The sequence below is a fragment of the Hypanus sabinus genome, unplaced genomic scaffold (genome assembly GCF_030144855.1).
Source record: "Hypanus sabinus isolate sHypSab1 unplaced genomic scaffold, sHypSab1.hap1 scaffold_1135, whole genome shotgun sequence".
Lineage (NCBI taxonomy): Eukaryota > Metazoa > Chordata > Chondrichthyes > Myliobatiformes > Dasyatidae > Hypanus > Hypanus sabinus.
This window is the reverse complement of record NW_026779193.1, coordinates 30276-48160: the sequence shown is the minus strand read 5'-3', so window position 1 is coordinate 48160 and position 17885 is coordinate 30276. Positions and strand designations below refer to the sequence as shown.

At 44.9% G+C, this 17885-nt stretch overlaps 1 protein-coding gene across 1 annotated transcript; it reads left to right on the top strand.

Annotated features, from left to right (window-relative positions):
- The first annotated feature begins 14353 nt into the window (after nt 1–14353).
- Nucleotides 14354–17606, top strand: LOC132386381 (RNA-binding protein 25-like). The gene is made up of 2 exons (XM_059958631.1): nt 14354–14820; nt 16519–17606. The coding sequence occupies exons 1-2, from the start codon at nt 14371–14373 to the stop codon at nt 17473–17475; spliced, it is 1407 nt and encodes a 468-aa protein (XP_059814614.1). The 5' UTR covers nt 14354–14370; the 3' UTR covers nt 17476–17606.
- The last annotated feature ends 279 nt before the right edge of the window (nt 17607–17885 follow it).

Sequence of the window (17885 nt, the reverse complement as noted above, 5' to 3'; positions counted from 1 at the left end):
AGACTGGATACACAAAACACAAAGGGACAGAGAGAGAGAGAGGATACACAAAACACGAATGGACAGAAAGAGAGGATACACAAAACACGAACGGACAGAGACGGAGAGAGAGGATACACAAAATACAAAGGGACAGAGAGAGAGAGAGAGAGAGGATACACAAAACACAAAGGGACAGAAAGAGAGGATATACAAAACACAAAGGGACAGAGAGACGGAGAGAGAGAGAGGATACACCAAACACAAAGGGACAGAGAGAGAGAGAGAGGATACACAAAACACAAAGGGACAGAGAGAGAGAGAGAGAGGATACACAAAACACAAAGGGACACAGAGAGAGAGAGGATACACAAAATACAAAGGGAAAGAGAGAGAGAGGATACACAAAACATAAAGGGACAGAGAGAGAGGATATACAAAACACAAAGGGACAGAGAGACGGAGAGAGGATACACAAAACACAAGGGACAGAGAGAGAGGATATACAAAACACAAAGGGACAGAGAGAGAGAGGATACACAAAACACAAAGGGAGAGAGAGAGAGAGTATACACAAAACAAAGGGACAGAGAGAGAGAGACAGAGAGGATATACAAAACACAAAGGGACAGAGAGAGACGATACACAAAACACAAAGGGACAGAGAGACGGAGACAGAGGATAAACAAACAAAGGGACAGAGAGAGAGAGATAGGATACACAAAACACAAAGGGACAGAGAGACGGAGAGAGAGGATACACAAAACTCAAGGGGCAGAGAGACGGAGAGACTGGATACACAAAACACAAAGGGACAGAGAGAGAGAGAGAGAGAGGATATACAAAACACAATGGGACAGAGAGAGAGGATATACAACACAAAGGGACAGAGAGATGGAGAGAGGATACACAAAACACAAAGGGACAGAGAGAGAGAGAGGATATACAAAACACAAAGGGACAGAGAGAGAGGATACACAAAACACAAAGGGACAGAGAGACGGAGAGAGAGGATAAACAAAGGGACAGAGAGAGAGAGAGATAGGATACACAAAACAAAGGGACAGAGAGACGGAGAGAGAGAGGATACGCAAAACACGGAGGGACAGAGAGAGAGAGAGAGAGAGGATACACAAAACACAAAGGTACAGAGAGAGAGAGAGAGAGGATACACAAACCACAAAGGGACAGAGACATGGAGAGAGAGGATACACAAAACACAAAGGGACAGAGAGACGGAGAGAGAGGATACACAAAACATAAAGGGACAAAGAGAGAGAGGATACATAAAACACAAAGGGACAGAGAGAGAGGATATACAAAACACAAAGGGACAGAGAGACGGAGAGAGAGGATAAACAAACAAAGGGACAGAGAGAGAGAGATAGGATACACAAAACAAAGGGACAGAGAGACGGAGAGAGAGAGGTTACGCAAAACACGGAGGGACAGAGAGAGAGAGAGAGAGAGGATACACAAAACACAAAGGTACAGAGAGAGAGAGGATACACAAACCACAAAGGGACAGAGAGACGGAGAGAGAGGATACACAAAACACAAAGGGACAGAGAGACGGAGAGAGAGGATACACAAAACACAAGGGGCAGAGAGACGGAGAGACTGGATACACAAAACACAAAGGGACAGAGAGAGAGAGAGGATACACAAAACACGAATGGACAGAAAGAGAGGATACACAAAACACGAACGGACAGAGACGGAGAGAGAGGATACAAAAAATACAAAGGGACAGAGAGAGAGAGAGAGAGAGGATACACAAAACACAAAGGGACAGAAAGAGAGGATATACAAAACACAAAGGGACAGAGAGACGGAGAGAGAGAGAGGATACACCAAACACAAAGGGACAGAGAGAGAGAGAGAGGATACACAAAACACAAAGGGACAGAGAGAGAGAGAGAGAGAGAGAGGATACACAAAACACAAAGGGACACAGAGAGAGAGAGGATACACAAAATACAAAGGGAAAGAGAGAGAGAGGATACACAAAACATAAAGGGACAGAGAGAGAGGATATACAAAACACAGAGGGACAGAGAGACGGAGAGAGGATACACAAAACACAAGGGACAGAGAGAGAGGATATACAAAACACAAAGGGACAGAGAGAGAGAGGATACACAAAACACAAAGGGAGAGAGAGAGAGAGTATACACAAAACAAAGGGACAGAGAGAGAGAGGATACACAAAACACAAAGGGACAGAGAGACGGAAAGAGAGAGAGAGAGAAGATACCACAAACACAAAGGGACAGAGAGAGAGAGAGGATACACAAAACACGAACGGACAGAGACAGAGAGAGAGGATACACAAAACACAAAGGGACAGAGAGACAGAGGGAGAGGATACACAAAACAGAAAGGGACAGAGAGAGAGAGAGGATACACAAAACACAAAGGGACAGAAAGAGAGGATATACAAAACACAAAGGGACAGAGAGACGGAGAGAGAGAGAGAGAGAGAGGATACACCAAACACAAAGGGACAGAGAGAAAGAGAGGATACACAAAACACAAAGGGACAGAGAGAGAGAGGATACACAAAACACAAAGGGACAGAGAGAGAGAGGATACACAAAACACAAAGGGACAGAGAGACGGAGAGAGAGAGAGGATACACAAAATACAAAGGGACAGAGAGAGGATACACAAATACAGAGACGGAGAGAGAGAGGATACACAAAACACAAAGGGACAGAGAGACGGAGAGAGAGAGGATACACAAAACACAAAGCGAGAGAGAGAGATAGGATACACAAAACAGAGATGGAGAGAGAGAGGATAGACAAAACACAAAGGGACAGAGAGAGAGAGGATACACAAAACACAAAGGGACAGAGAGAGAGAGAGAGATAGGATACACAAAACAGAGATGGAGAGAGTGAGGATAGACAAAACACAAAGGGACATAGAGAGAGAGGATACACAAAATACAAAGGGACAGAGAGACGGAGCGAGAGAGAGAGGATACACGAAACACAAAGGGACAGAGAGACGGAGAGAGAGGATACACAAACAAAGGGACAGAGAGAGAGAGATAGGATACACAAAACAAAGGGACAGAGAGACGGAGAGAGAGAGGATACGCAAAACACGGAGGGACAGAGAGAGAGAGAGGATACACAAAACACAAAGGGACAGAGAGACAGAGGGAGAGGATACACAAAACAGAAAGGGACAGAGAGAGAGAGAGGATACACAAAACACAAAGGGACAGAAAGAGAGGATATACAAAACACAAAGGGACAGAGAGACGGAGAGAGAGAGAGAGAGAGAGGATACACCAAACACAAAGGGACAGAGAGAAAGAGAGGATACACAAAACACAAAGGGACAGAGAGAGAAAGGATACACAAAACACAAAGGGACAGAGAGACGGAGAGAGAGAGAGGATACACAAAATACAAAGGGACAGAGAGAGGATACACAAAACACAGAGACGGAGAGAGAGAGGATACACAAAACACAAAGGGACAGAGAGACGGAGAGAGAGAGGATACACAAAACACAAAGCGAGAGAGAGAGATAGGATACACAAAACAGAGATGGAGAGAGAGAGGATAGACAAAACACAAAGGGACAGAGAGAGAGAGGATACACAAAACACAAAGGGACAGAGAGAGAGAGAGAGATAGGATACACAAAACAGAGATGGAGAGAGTGAGGATAGACAAAACACAAAGGGACATAGAGAGAGAGGATACACAAAATACAAAGGGACAGAGAGACGGAGCGAGAGAGAGAGGATACACGAAACACAAAGGGACAGAGAGACGGAGAGAGAGGATACACAAACAAAGGGACAGAGAGAGAGAGATAGGATACACAAAACAAAGGGACACAGAGACGGAGAGAGAGAGGATACACAAAACACAAAGGTACAGAAAGGGAGAGAGAGAGAGGATACACAAACCACAAAGGGACAGAGAGACGGAGAGAGAGGATACACAAAACACAAAGGGACAGAGAGAGAGAGAGAGAGAGAGGATACACAAAACACAAAGGGACAGAGAGAGAGAGAGAGAGAGGATACACAAAACATAAAGGGACAAAGAGAGAGAGGATACATAAAACACAAAGGGACAGAGAGAGAGGATACACAAAACACAAAGGGACAGAGAGAGAGGATATACAAAACACAAAGGGACAGAGAGACGGAGAGAGAGGATACACAAAACACAAAGGGAGAGAGAGAGAGTATACACAAAACAAAGGGACAGAGAGAGAGAGAGGATACTCAAAACACAATGGGACAGAGAGAGAGGGTATACAACACAAAGGGACAGAGAGAGAGAGAGGATATACAAAACAAAAAGGGACAGAGAGAGACGATACACAAAACACAAAGGGACAGAGAGACGGAGAGAGAGGATAAACAAACAAAGGGACAGAGAGAGAGAGATAGGATACACAAAACAAAGGGACAGAGAGACGGAGAGAGAGGATACACAAAACACAAAGGGAGAGAGAGAGAGAGTATACACAAAACAAAGGGACAGAGAGAGAGAGAGGATACTCAAAACACAATGGGACAGAGAGAGAGGGTATACAACACAAAGGGACAGAGAGATGGAGAGAGGATACACAAAACACAAAGGGACAGAGAGAGAGAGAGGATATACAAAACAAAAAGGGACAGAGAGAGACGATACACAAAACACAAAGGGACAGAGAGACGGAGAGAGAGGATAAACAAACAAAGGGACAGAGAGAGAGAGATAGGATACACAAAACAAAGGGACAGAGAGACGGAGAGAGAGAGGTTACGCAAAACACGGAGGGACAGAGAGAGAGAGAGAGAGAGAGGATACACAAAACACAAAGGTACAGAGAGAGAGAGAGGATACACAAACCACAAAGGGACAGAGAGACGGAGAGAGAGGATACACAAAACACAAAGGGACAGAGAGACGGAGAGAGAGGATACACAAAACACAAGGGGCAGAGAGACGGAGAGACTGGATACACAAAACACAAAGGGACAGAGAGAGAGAGAGGATACACAAAACACGAATGGACAGAAAGAGAGGATACACAAAACACGAACGGACAGAGACGGAGAGAGAGGATACACAAAATACAAAGGGACAGAGAGAGAGAGAGAGAGAGGATACACAAAACACAAAGGGACAGAAAGAGAGGATATACAAAACACAAAGGGACAGAGAGACGGAGAGAGAGAGAGGATACACCAAACACAAAGGGACAGAGAGAGAGAGAGAGGATACACAAAACACAAAGGGACAGAGAGAGAGAGAGAGAGAGGATACACAAAACACAAAGGGACACAGAGAGAGAGAGGATACACAAAATACAAAGGGAAAGAGAGAGAGAGGATACACAAAACATAAAGGGACAGAGAGAGAGGATATACAAAACACAAAGGGACAGAGAGACGGAGAGAGGATACACAAAACACAAGGGACAGAGAGAGAGGATATACAAAACACAAAGGGACAGAGAGAGAGAGGATACACAAAACACAAAGGGAGAGAGAGAGAGAGTATACACAAAACAAAGGGACAGAGAGAGAGAGACAGAGAGGATATACAAAACACAAAGGGACAGAGAGAGACGATACACAAAACACAAAGGGACAGAGAGACGGAGAGAGAGGATAAACAAACAAAGGGACAGAGAGAGAGAGATAGGATACACAAAACACAAAGGGACAGAGAGACGGAGAGAGAGGATACACAAAACTCAAGGGGCAGAGAGACGGAGAGACTGGATACACAAAACACAAAGGGACAGAGAGAGAGAGAGAGGATATACAAAACACAATGGGACAGAGAGAGAGGATATACAACCAAAGGGACAGAGAGATGGAGAGAGGATACACAAAACACAAAGGGACAGAGAGAGAGAGAGGATATACAAAACACAAAGGGACAGAGAGAGAGGATACACAAAACACAAAGGGACAGAGAGACGGAGAGAGAGGATAAACAAAGGGACTGAGAGAGAGAGAGATAGGATACACAAAACAAAGGGACAGAGAGACGGAGAGAGAGAGGATACGCAAAACACGGAGGGACAGAGAGAGAGAGAGAGAGAGGATACACAAAACACAAAGGTACAGAGAGAGAGAGAGAGAGGATACACAAACCACAAAGGGACAGAGACATGGAGAGAGAGGATACACAAAACACAAAGGGACAGAGAGACGGCGAGAGAGGATACACAAAACATAAAGGGACAAAGAGAGAGAGGATACATAAAACACAAAGGGACAGAGAGAGAGGATATACAAAACACAAAGGGACAGAGAGACGGAGAGAGGATACACAAAACACAAAGGGACAGAGAGGATATACAAAACACAAAGGGACAGAGAGAGAGAGAGAGGATACACAAAACACAAAGGGAGAGAGAGAGAGAGTATACACAAAACAAAGGGACAGAGAGAGAGAGAGGATACTCAAAACACAATGGGACAGAGAGAGAGGGTATACAACACAAAGGGACAGAGAGATGGAGAGAGGATACACAAAACACAAAGGGACAGAGAGAGAGAGAGGATATACAAAACAAAAAGGGACAGAGAGAGACGATACACAAAACACAAAGGGACAGAGAGACGGAGAGAGAGGATAAACAAACAAAGGGACAGAGAGAGAGAGATAGGATACACAAAACAAAGGGACAGAGAGACGGAGAGAGAGAGGATACGCAAAACACGGAGGGACAGAGAGAGAGAAAGAGAGAGGATACACAAAACACAAAGGTACAGAGAGAGAGAGAGGATACACAAACCACAAAGGGACAGAGAGACGGAGAGAGAGGATACACAAAACACAAAGGGACAGAGAGACGGAGAGAGAGGATACACAAAACACAAGGGGCAGAGAGACGGAGAGACTGGATACACAAAACACAAAGGGACAGAGAGAGAGAGAGGATACACAAAACACGAATGGACAGAAAGAGAGGATACACAAAACACAAAGGGACAGAGAGACGGAGAGAGAGAGAGAAGATACACCAAACACAAAGGGACAGAGAGAGAGAGGATACACAAAACACGAACGGACAGAGACGGAGAGAGAGGATACACAAAATACAAAGGGACAGAGAGAGAGAGAGAGAGAGAGGATACACAAAACACAAAGGGACAGAAAGAGAGGATATACAAAACACAAAGGGACAGAGAGACGGAGAGAGAGAGAGGATACACCAAACACAAAGGGACAGAGAGAGAGAGAGAGGATACACAAAACACAAAGGGACAGAGAGAGAGAGAGAGAGAGGATACACAAAACACAAAGGGACACAGAGAGAGAGAGGATACACAAAATACAAAGGGAAAGAGAGAGAGAGGATACACAAAACATAAAGGGACAGAGAGAGAGGATATACAAAACACAAAGGGACAGAGAGACGGAGAGAGGATACACAAAACACAAGGGACAGAGAGAGAGGATATACAAAACACAAAGGGACAGAGAGAGAGAGGATACACAAAACAAAGGGACAGAGAGAGAGAGACAGAGAGGATATACAAAACACAAAGGGACAGAGAGAGACGATACACAAAACACAAAGGGACAGAGAGACGGAGAGAGAGGATAAACAAACAAATGGACAGAGAGAGAGAGATAGGATACACAAAACACAAAGGGACAGAGAGACGGAGAGAGAGGATACACAAAACTCAAGGGGCAGAGAGACGGAGAGACTGGATACACAAAACACAAAGGGACAGAGAGAGAGAGAGAGAGGATATACAAAACACAATGGGACAGAGAGAGAGGATATACAACACAAAGGGACAGAGAGATGGAGAGAGGATACACCAAACACAAAGGGACAGAGAGAGAGAGAGAGGATACACAAAACACAAAGGGACAGAGAGAGAGAGAGAGAGAGGATACACAAAACACAAAGGGACATAGAGAGAGAGAGGATACACAAAATACAAAGGGAAAGAGAGAGAGAGGATACACAAAACATAAAGGGACAGAGAGAGAGGATATACAAAACACAAAGGGACAGAGAGACGGAGAGAGGATACACAAAACACAAGGGACAGAGAGAGAGGATATACAAAACACAAAGGGACAGAGAGAGAGAGGATACACAAAACACAAAGGGAGAGAGAGAGAGAGTATACACAAAACAAAGGGACAGAGAGAGAGAGACAGAGAGGATATACAAAACACAAAGGGACAGAGAGAGACGATACACAAAACACAAAGGGACAGAGAGACGGAGAGAGAGGATAAACAAACAAAGGGACAGAGAGAGAGAGATAGGATACACAAAACACAAAGGGACAGAGAGACGGAGAGAGAGGATACACAAAACTCAAGGGGCAGAGAGACGGAGAGACTGGATACACAAAACACAAAGGGACAGAGAGAGAGAGAGAGAGAGGATATACAAAACACAATGGGACAGAGAGAGAGGATATACAACACAAAGGGACAGAGAGATGGAGAGAGGATACACAAAACACAAAGGGACAGAGAGAGAGAGAGGATATACAAAACACAAAGGGACAGAGAGAGAGGATACACAAAACACAAAGGGACAGAGAGACGGAGAGAGAGGATAAACAAAGGGACAGAGAGAGAGAGAGATAGGATACACAAAACAAAGGGACAGAGAGACGGAGAGAGAGAGGATACGCAAAACACGGAGGGACAGAGAGAGAGAGAGAGAGAGGATACACAAAACACAAAGGTACAGAGAGAGAGAGAGAGAGGATACACAATCCACAAAGGGACAGAGACATGGAGAGAGAGGATACACAAAACACAAAGGGACAGAGAGACGGAGAGAGAGGATACACAAAACATAAAGGGACAAAGAGAGAGAGGATACATAAAACACAAAGGGACAGAGAGAGAGGATATACAAAACACAAAGGGACAGAGAGACGGAGAGAGAGGATAAACAAACAAAGGGACAGAGTGAGAGAGATAGGATACACAAAACAAAGGGACAGAGAGACGGAGAGAGAGAGGTTACGCAAAACACGGAGGGACAGAGAGAGAGAGAGAGAGAGGATACACAAAACACAAAGGTACAGAGAGAGAGAGGATACACAAACCACAAAGGGACAGAGAGACGGAGAGAGAGGATACACAAAACACAAAGGGACAGAGAGACGGAGAGAGAGGATACACAAAACACAAGGGGCAGAGAGACGGAGAGACTGGATACACAAAACACAAAGGGACAGAGAGAGAGAGAGGATACACAAAACACGAATGGACAGAAAGAGAGGATACACAAAACACGAACGGACAGAGACGGAGAGAGAGGATACACAAAATACAAAGGGACAGAGAGAGAGAGAGAGAGAGGATACACAAAACACAAAGGGACAGAAAGAGAGGATATACAAAACACAAAGGGACAGAGAGACGGAGAGAGAGAGAGGATACACCAAACACAAAGGGACAGAGAGAGAGAGAGAGGATACACAAAACACAAAGGGACAGAGAGAGAGAGAGAGAGAGAGAGAGGATACACAAAACACAAAGGGACACAGAGAGAGAGAGGATACACAAAATACAAAGGGAAAGAGAGAGAGAGGATACACAAAACATAAAGGGACAGAGAGAGAGGATATACAAAACACAGAGGGACAGAGAGAAGGAGAGAGGATACACAAAACACAAGGGACAGAGAGAGAGGATATACAAAACACAAAGGGACAGAGAGAGAGAGGATACACAAAACACAAAGGGAGAGAGAGAGAGAGTATACACAAAACAAAGGGACAGAGAGAGAGAGGATACACAAAACACAAAGGGACAGAGAGACGGAAAGAGAGAGAGAGAGAAGATACCACAAACACAAAGGGACAGAGAGAGAGAGAGGATACACAAAACACGAACGGACAGAGACAGAGAGAGAGGATACACAAAACACAAAGGGACAGAGAGACAGAGGGAGAGGATACACAAAACAGAAAGGGACAGAGAGAGAGAGAGGATACACAAAACACAAAGGGACAGAAAGAGAGGATATACAAAACACAAAGGGACAGAGAGACGGAGAGAGAGAGAGAGAGAGAGGATACACCAAACACAAAGGGACAGAGAGAAAGAGAGGATACACAAAACACAAAGGGACAGAGAGAGAGAGGATACACAAAACACAAAGGGACAGAGAGAGAGAGGATACACAAAACACAAAGGGACAGAGAGACGGAGAGAGAGAGAGGATACACAAAATACAAAGGGACAGAGAGAGGATACACAAAACACAGAGACGGAGAGAGAGAGGATACACAAAACACAAAGGGACAGAGAGACGGAGAGAGAGAGGATACACAAAACACAAAGCGATAGAGAGAGATAGGATACACAAAACAGAGATGGAGAGAGAGAGGATAGACAAAACACAAAGGGACAGAGAGAGAGAGGATACACAAAACACAAAGGGACAGAGAGAGAGAGAGAGATAGGATACACAAAACAGAGATGGAGAGAGTGAGGATAGACAAAACACAAAGGGACATAGAGAGAGAGGATACACAAAATACAAAGGGACAGAGAGACGGAGCGAGAGAGAGAGGATACACGAAACACAAAGGGACAGAGAGACGGAGAGAGAGGATACACAAACAAAGGGACAGAGAGAGAGAGATAGGATACACAAAACAAAGGGACAGAGAGACGGAGAGAGAGAGGATACACAAAACACGAAGGTACAGAAAGGGAGAGAGAGAGAGGATACACAAACCACAAAGGGACAGAGAGACGGAGAGAGAGGATACACAAAACACAAAGGGACAGAGAGAGAGAGAGAGAGAGGATACACAAAACACAAAGGGACAGAGAGAGAGAGAGAGAGAGGATACACAAAACATAAAGGGACAAAGAGAGAGAGGATACATAAAACACAAAGGGACAGAGAGAGAGGATACACAAAACACAAAGGGACAGAGAGAGAGGATATACAAAACACAAAGGGACAGAGAGACGGAGAGAGAGGATACACAAAACACAAAGGGAGAGAGAGAGAGAGTATACACAAAACAAAGGGACAGAGAGAGAGAGAGGATACTCAAAACACAATGGGACAGAGAGAGAGGGTATACAACACAAAGGGACAGAGAGATGGAGAGAGGATACACAAAACACAAAGGGACAGAGAGAGAGAGAGGATATACAAAACAAAAAGGGACAGAGAGACGGAGAGAGAGGATACACAAAACACAAAGGGACAGAGAGACGGAGAGAGAGGATAAACAAACAAAGGGACAGAGAGAGAGAGATAGGATACACAAAACAAAGGGACAGAGAGACGGAGAGAGAGGATACACAAAACACAAAGGGAGAGAGAGAGAGAGTATACACAAAACAAAGGGACAGAGAGAGAGAGAGGATACTCAAAACACAATGGGACAGAGAGAGAGGGTATACAACACAAAGGGACAGAGAGATGGAGAGAGGATACACAAAACACAAAGGGACAGAGAGAGAGAGAGGATATACAAAACAAAAAGGGACAGAGAGAGACGATACACAAAACACAAAGGGACAGAGAGACGGAGAGAGAGGATAAACAAACAAAGGGACAGAGAGAGAGAGATAGGATACACAAAACAAAGGGACAGAGAGACGGAGAGAGAGAGGTTACGCAAAACACGGAGGGACAGAGAGAGAGAGAGAGAGAGGATACACAAAACACAAAGGTACAGAGAGAGAGAGAGGATACACAAACCACAAAGGGACAGAGAGACGGAGAGAGAGGATACACAAAACACAAAGGGACAGAGAGACGGAGAGAGAGGATACACAAAACACAAGGGGCAGAGAGACGGAGAGACTGGATACACAAAACACAAAGGGACAGAGAGAGAGAGAGGATACACAAAACACGAATGGACAGAAAGAGAGGATACACAAAACACGAACGGACAGAGACGGAGAGAGAGGATACACAAAACACAAAGGGACAGAAAGAGAGGATATACAAAACACAAAGGGACAGAGAGACGGAGAGAGAGAGAGGATACACCAAACACAAAGGGACAGAGAGAGAGAGAGAGGATACACAAAACACAAAGGGACAGAGAGAGAGAGAGAGAGAGAGAGGATACACAAAACACAAAGGGACACAGAGAGAGAGAGGATACACAAAATACAAAGGGAAAGAGAGAGAGAGGATACACAAAACATAAAGGGACAGAGAGAGAGGATATACAAAACACAAAGGGACAGAGAGACGGAGAGAGGATACACAAAACACAAGGGACAGAGAGAGAGGATATACAAAACACAAAGGGACAGAGAGAGAGAGGATACACAAAACACAAAGGGAGAGAGAGAGAGAGTATACACAAAACAAAGGGACAGAGAGAGAGAGACAGAGAGGATATACAAAACACAAAGGGACAGAGAGAGACGATACACAAAACACAAAGGGACAGAGAGACGGAGAGAGAGGATAAACAAACAAAGGGACAGAGAGAGAGAGATAGGATACACAAAACACAAAGGGACAGAGAGACGGAGAGAGAGGATACACAAAACTCAAGGGGCAGAGAGACGGAGAGACTGGATACACAAAACACAAAGGGACAGAGAGAGAGAGAGAGGATATACAAAACACAATGGGACAGAGAGAGAGGATATACAACACAAAGGGACAGAGAGATGGAGAGAGGATACACAAAACACAAAGGGACAGAGAGAGAGAGAGGATATACAAAACACAAAGGGACAGAGAGAGAGGATACACAAAACACAAAGGGACAGAGAGACGGAGAGAGAGGATAAACAAAGGGACAGAGAGAGAGAGAGATAGGATACACAAAACAAAGGGACAGAGAGACGGAGAGAGAGAGGATACGCAAAACACGGAGGGACAGAGAGAGAGAGAGAGAGAGGATACACAAAACACAAAGGTACAGAGAGAGAGAGAGAGAGGATACACAAACCACAAAGGGACAGAGACATGGAGAGAGAGGATACACAAAACACAAAGGGACAGAGAGACGGAGAGAGAGGATACACAAAACATAAAGGGACAAAGAGAGAGAGGATACATAAAACACAAAGGGACAGAGAGAGAGGATATACAAAACACAAAGGGACAGAGAGACGGAGAGAGGATACACAAAACACAAAGGGACAGAGAGGATATACAAAACACAAAGGGACAGAGAGAGAGAGAGAGGATACACAAAACACAAAGGGAGAGAGAGAGAGAGTATACACAAAACAAAGGGACAGAGAGAGAGAGAGGATACTCAAAACACAATGGGACAGAGAGAGAGGGTATACAACACAAAGGGACAGAGAGATGGAGAGAGGATACACAAAACACAAAGGGACAGAGAGAGAGAGAGGATATACAAAACAAAAAGGGACAGAGAGAGACGATACACAAAACACAAAGGGACAGAGAGACGGAGAGAGAGGATAAACAAACAAAGGGACAGAGAGAGAGAGATAGGATACACAAAACAAAGGGACAGAGAGACGGAGAGAGAGAGGATACGCAAAACACGGAGGGACAGAGAGAGAGAAAGAGAGAGGATACACAAAACACAAAGGTACAGAGAGAGAGAGAGGATACACAAACCACAAAGGGACAGAGAGACGGAGAGAGAGGATACACAAAACACAAAGGGACAGAGAGACGGAGAGAGAGGATACACAAAACACAAGGGGCAGAGAGACGGAGAGACTGGATACACAAAACACAAAGGGACAGAGAGAGAGAGAGGATACACAAAACACGAATGGACAGAAAGAGAGGATACACAAAACACAAAGGGACAGAGAGACGGAGAGAGAGAGAGAAGATACACCAAACACAAAGGGACAGAGAGAGAGAGGATACACAAAACACGAACGGACAGAGACGGAGAGAGAGGATACACAAAATACAAAGGGACAGAGAGAGAGAGAGAGAGAGGATACACAAAACACAAAGGGACAGAAAGAGAGGATATACAAAACACAAAGGGACAGAGAGACGGAGAGAGAGAGAGGATACACCAAACACAAAGGGACAGAGAGAGAGAGAGAGGATACACAAAACACAAAGGGACAGAGAGAGAGAGAGAGAGAGGATACACAAAACACAAAGGGACAGAGAGAGAGAGAGGATACACAAAATACAAAGGGAAAGAGAGAGAGAGGATACACAAAACATAAAGGGACAGAGAGAGAGGATATACAAAACACAAAGGGACAGAGAGACGGAGAGAGGATACACAAAACACAAGGGACAGAGAGAGAGGATATACAAAACACAAAGGGACAGAGAGAGAGAGGATACACAAAACAAAGGGACAGAGAGAGAGAGACAGAGAGGATATACAAAACACAAAGGGACAGAGAGAGACGATACACAAAACACAAAGGGACAGAGAGACGGAGAGAGAGGATAAACAAACAAATGGACAGAGAGAGAGAGATAGGATACACAAAACACAAAGGGACAGAGAGACGGAGAGAGAGGATACACAAAACTCAAGGGGCAGAGAGACGGAGAGACTGGATACACAAAACACAAAGGGACAGAGAGAGAGAGAGAGAGGATATACAAAACACAATGGGACAGAGAGAGAGGATATACAACACAAAGGGACAGAGAGATGGAGAGAGGATACACAAAACACAAAGGGACAGAGAGAGAGAGAGGATATACAAAACACAAAGGGACAGAGAGAGAGGATACACAAAACACAAAGGGACAGAGAGACGGAGAGAGAGGATAAACAAAGGGACAGAGAGAGAGAGAGATAGGATACACAAAACAAAGGGACAGAGAGACGGAGAGAGAGAGGATACGCAAAACACGGAGGGACAGAGAGAGAGAGAGAGAGAGGATACACAAAACACAAAGGTACAGAGAGAGAGAGAGAGAGGATACACAAACCACAAAGGGACAGAGACACGGAGAGAGAGGATACACAAAACACAAAGGGACAGAGAGACGGAGAGAGAGGATACACAAAACACAAGGGGCAGAGAGACGGAGAGACTGGATACACAAAACACAAAGGGACAGAGAGAGAGAGAGGATACACAAAACACGAATGGACAGAGACGGCGAGAGAGAGGATACACAAAACACAAAGGGATGGAGAGACGGACAGAGAGGATACACAAAACACAAAGGGACAGAGATGGAGAGAGAGGATACACAAAACTCAAAGGGACAGAGAGAGAGAGAATATACAAAGCACAAAGGGACAGAGAGACGGAGAGAGTGGATACACAAAACACAAAGGGACAGAGAGACAGAGAGAGAGCATACACAAAACACAAAGGGACAGAGAGAGACGATACACAAAACACAAAGGGACAGAGAGACGGAGAGAGAGAGAGAAGATACACCAAACACAAAGGGACAGAGAGAGAGAGAGGATACACAAAACACGAACGGACAGAGACGGAGAGAGAGGATACACAAAATACAATGGGACAGAGAGAGAGAGAGAGAGAGGATACACAAAACACAAAGGGACAGAAAGAGAGGATATACAAAACACAAAGGGACAGAGAGACGGAGAGAGAGAGAGAGGATACACCAAACACAAAGGGACAGAGAGAGAGAGAGAGAGAGAGGATACACAAAACACCAAGGGACAGAGAGAGAGAGAGAGAGAGAGAGGATACACAAAACACAAAGGGACACAGAGAGAGAGAGGATACACAAAATACAAAGGGAAAGAGAGAGAGAGGATACACAAAACATAAAGGGACAGAGAGAGAGGATATACAAAACACAAAGGGACAGAGAGACGGAGAGAGGATACACAAAACACAAAGGGACAGAGAAAGAGGATATACAAAACACAAAGGGACAGAGAGACGGAGAGAGAGGATACACAAAACACAAAGGGACAGAGAGAGAGAGGATACACAAAACACAAAGGGAGAGAGAGAGAGAGTATACACAAAACAAAGGGACAGAGAGAGAGAGAGAGAGAGGATATACAAAACACAATGGGACAGAGAGATGGAGAGAGGATACACAAAACACAAAGGGACAGAGAGAGAGAGGATATACAAAACACAAAGGGACAGAGAGAGACGATACACAAAACACAAAGGGACCGAGAGACGGAGAGAGAGGATAAACAAACAAAGGGACAGAGAGAGAGAGATAGGATACACAAAACACAAAGGGACAGAGAGACGGAGAGAGAGGATACACAAAACTCAAGGGGCAGAGAGACGGAGAGACTGGATACACAAAACACAAAGGGACAGAGAGAGAGAGAGAGAGAGGATATACAAAACACAATGGGACAGAGAGAGAGGGTATACAACACAAAGGGACAGAGAGATGGACAGAGGATACACAAAACACAAAGGGACAGAGAGAGAGAGAGGATATACAAAACACAAAGGGACAGAGAGAGAGGATACACAAAACACAAAGGGACAGAGAGACGGAGAGAGAGGATAAACAAAGGGACAGAGAGAGAGAGATAGGATACACAAAACAAAGGGACAGAGAGACGGAGAGAGAGAGGATACGCAAAACACGGAGGGACAGAGAGAGAGAGAGAGAGAGGATACACAAAACAAAAAGGTACAGAGAGAGAGAGAGAGAGGATACACAAACCACAAAGGGACAGAGAGACGGAGAGAGATGATACACAAAACACAAAGGGACAGAGAGACAGAGAGAGAGCATACACAAAACACAAGGGGCAGAGAGACGGAGAGACTGGATACACAAAACACAAAGGGACAGAGAGAGAGAGAGGATACACAAAACACGAACGGTCAGAGACGGCGAGAGAGAGGATACACAAAACACAAAGGGATGGAGAGACGGAGAGAGAGGATACACAAAACACAAAGGGACAGAGACGGAGAGAGAGGATACACAAAACTCAAAGGGACAGAGAGAGAGAGAATATACAAAGCACAAAGGGACAGAGAGACAGAGAGAGAGCATACACAAAACACAAAGGGACAGAGAGAGAGGATACACAAAACACAAAGGGACAGAGAGACGGAAAGAGAGAGAGAGAGAAGATACCACAAACACAAAGGGACAGAGAGAGAGAGAGGATACACAAAACACGAACGGACAGAGACGGAGAGAGAGGATACACAAAACACAAAGGGACAGAGAGACAGAGGGAGAGGATACACAAAACAGAAAGGGACAGAGAGAGAGAGAGGATACACAAAACACAAAGGGACAGAAAGAGAGGATATACAAAACACAAAGGGACAGAGAAGGAGAGAGAGAGAGAGAGAGAGGATACACCAAACACAAAGGGACAGAGAGAAAGAGGATACACAAAACACAAAGGGACACAGAGAGAGAGGATACACAAAACACAAAGGGACAGAGAGAGAGAGGATACACAAAACACAAAGGGACAGAGAGACGGAGAGAGAGAGAGGATACACAAAATACAAAGGGACAGAGAGAGGATACACAAAACACAGAGACGGAGAGAGAGAGGATACACAAAACACAAAGGGACAGAGAGACGGAGAGAGAGAGGATACACAAAACACAAAGCGATAGAGACAGATAGGATACACAAAACAGAGATGGAGAGAGAGAGGATAGACAAAACACAAAGGGACAGAGAGAGAGAGGATACACAAAACACAAAGGGACAGAGAGAGAGAGAGAGATAGGATACACAAAACAGAGATGGAGAGAGTGAGGACAGACAAAACACAAAGGGACATAGAGAGAGAGGATACACCAAACACAAAGGGACAGAGAAAGAGAGAGAGGATACACAAAACACAAAGGGACAGAGAGACGGAGAGAGAGGATACACAAAACACAAAGGGACAGAGAGACGGAGAGAGAGGATACACAAAACACAAGGGGCAGAGAGACGGAGAGACTGGATACACAAAACACAAAGGGACAGAGAGAGAGAGAGGATACACAAAACACGAATGGACAGAGACGGCGAGAGA

Excerpts from the sequence above, each read along its gene's own strand:
- LOC132386381 (XM_059958631.1), top strand. The coding sequence starts at position 14,371 with ATGGACAGAGAGAGAGAGATAGGATACACAAAACACAAAGGGACAGAG. Across the intron at positions 14,821-16,518 it reads AGGATACACAAAACACAAAG|GTACAGAGAGAGAGAGAGAG; the intron begins GTACAGAGAGAG and ends CAAAACAAAAAG.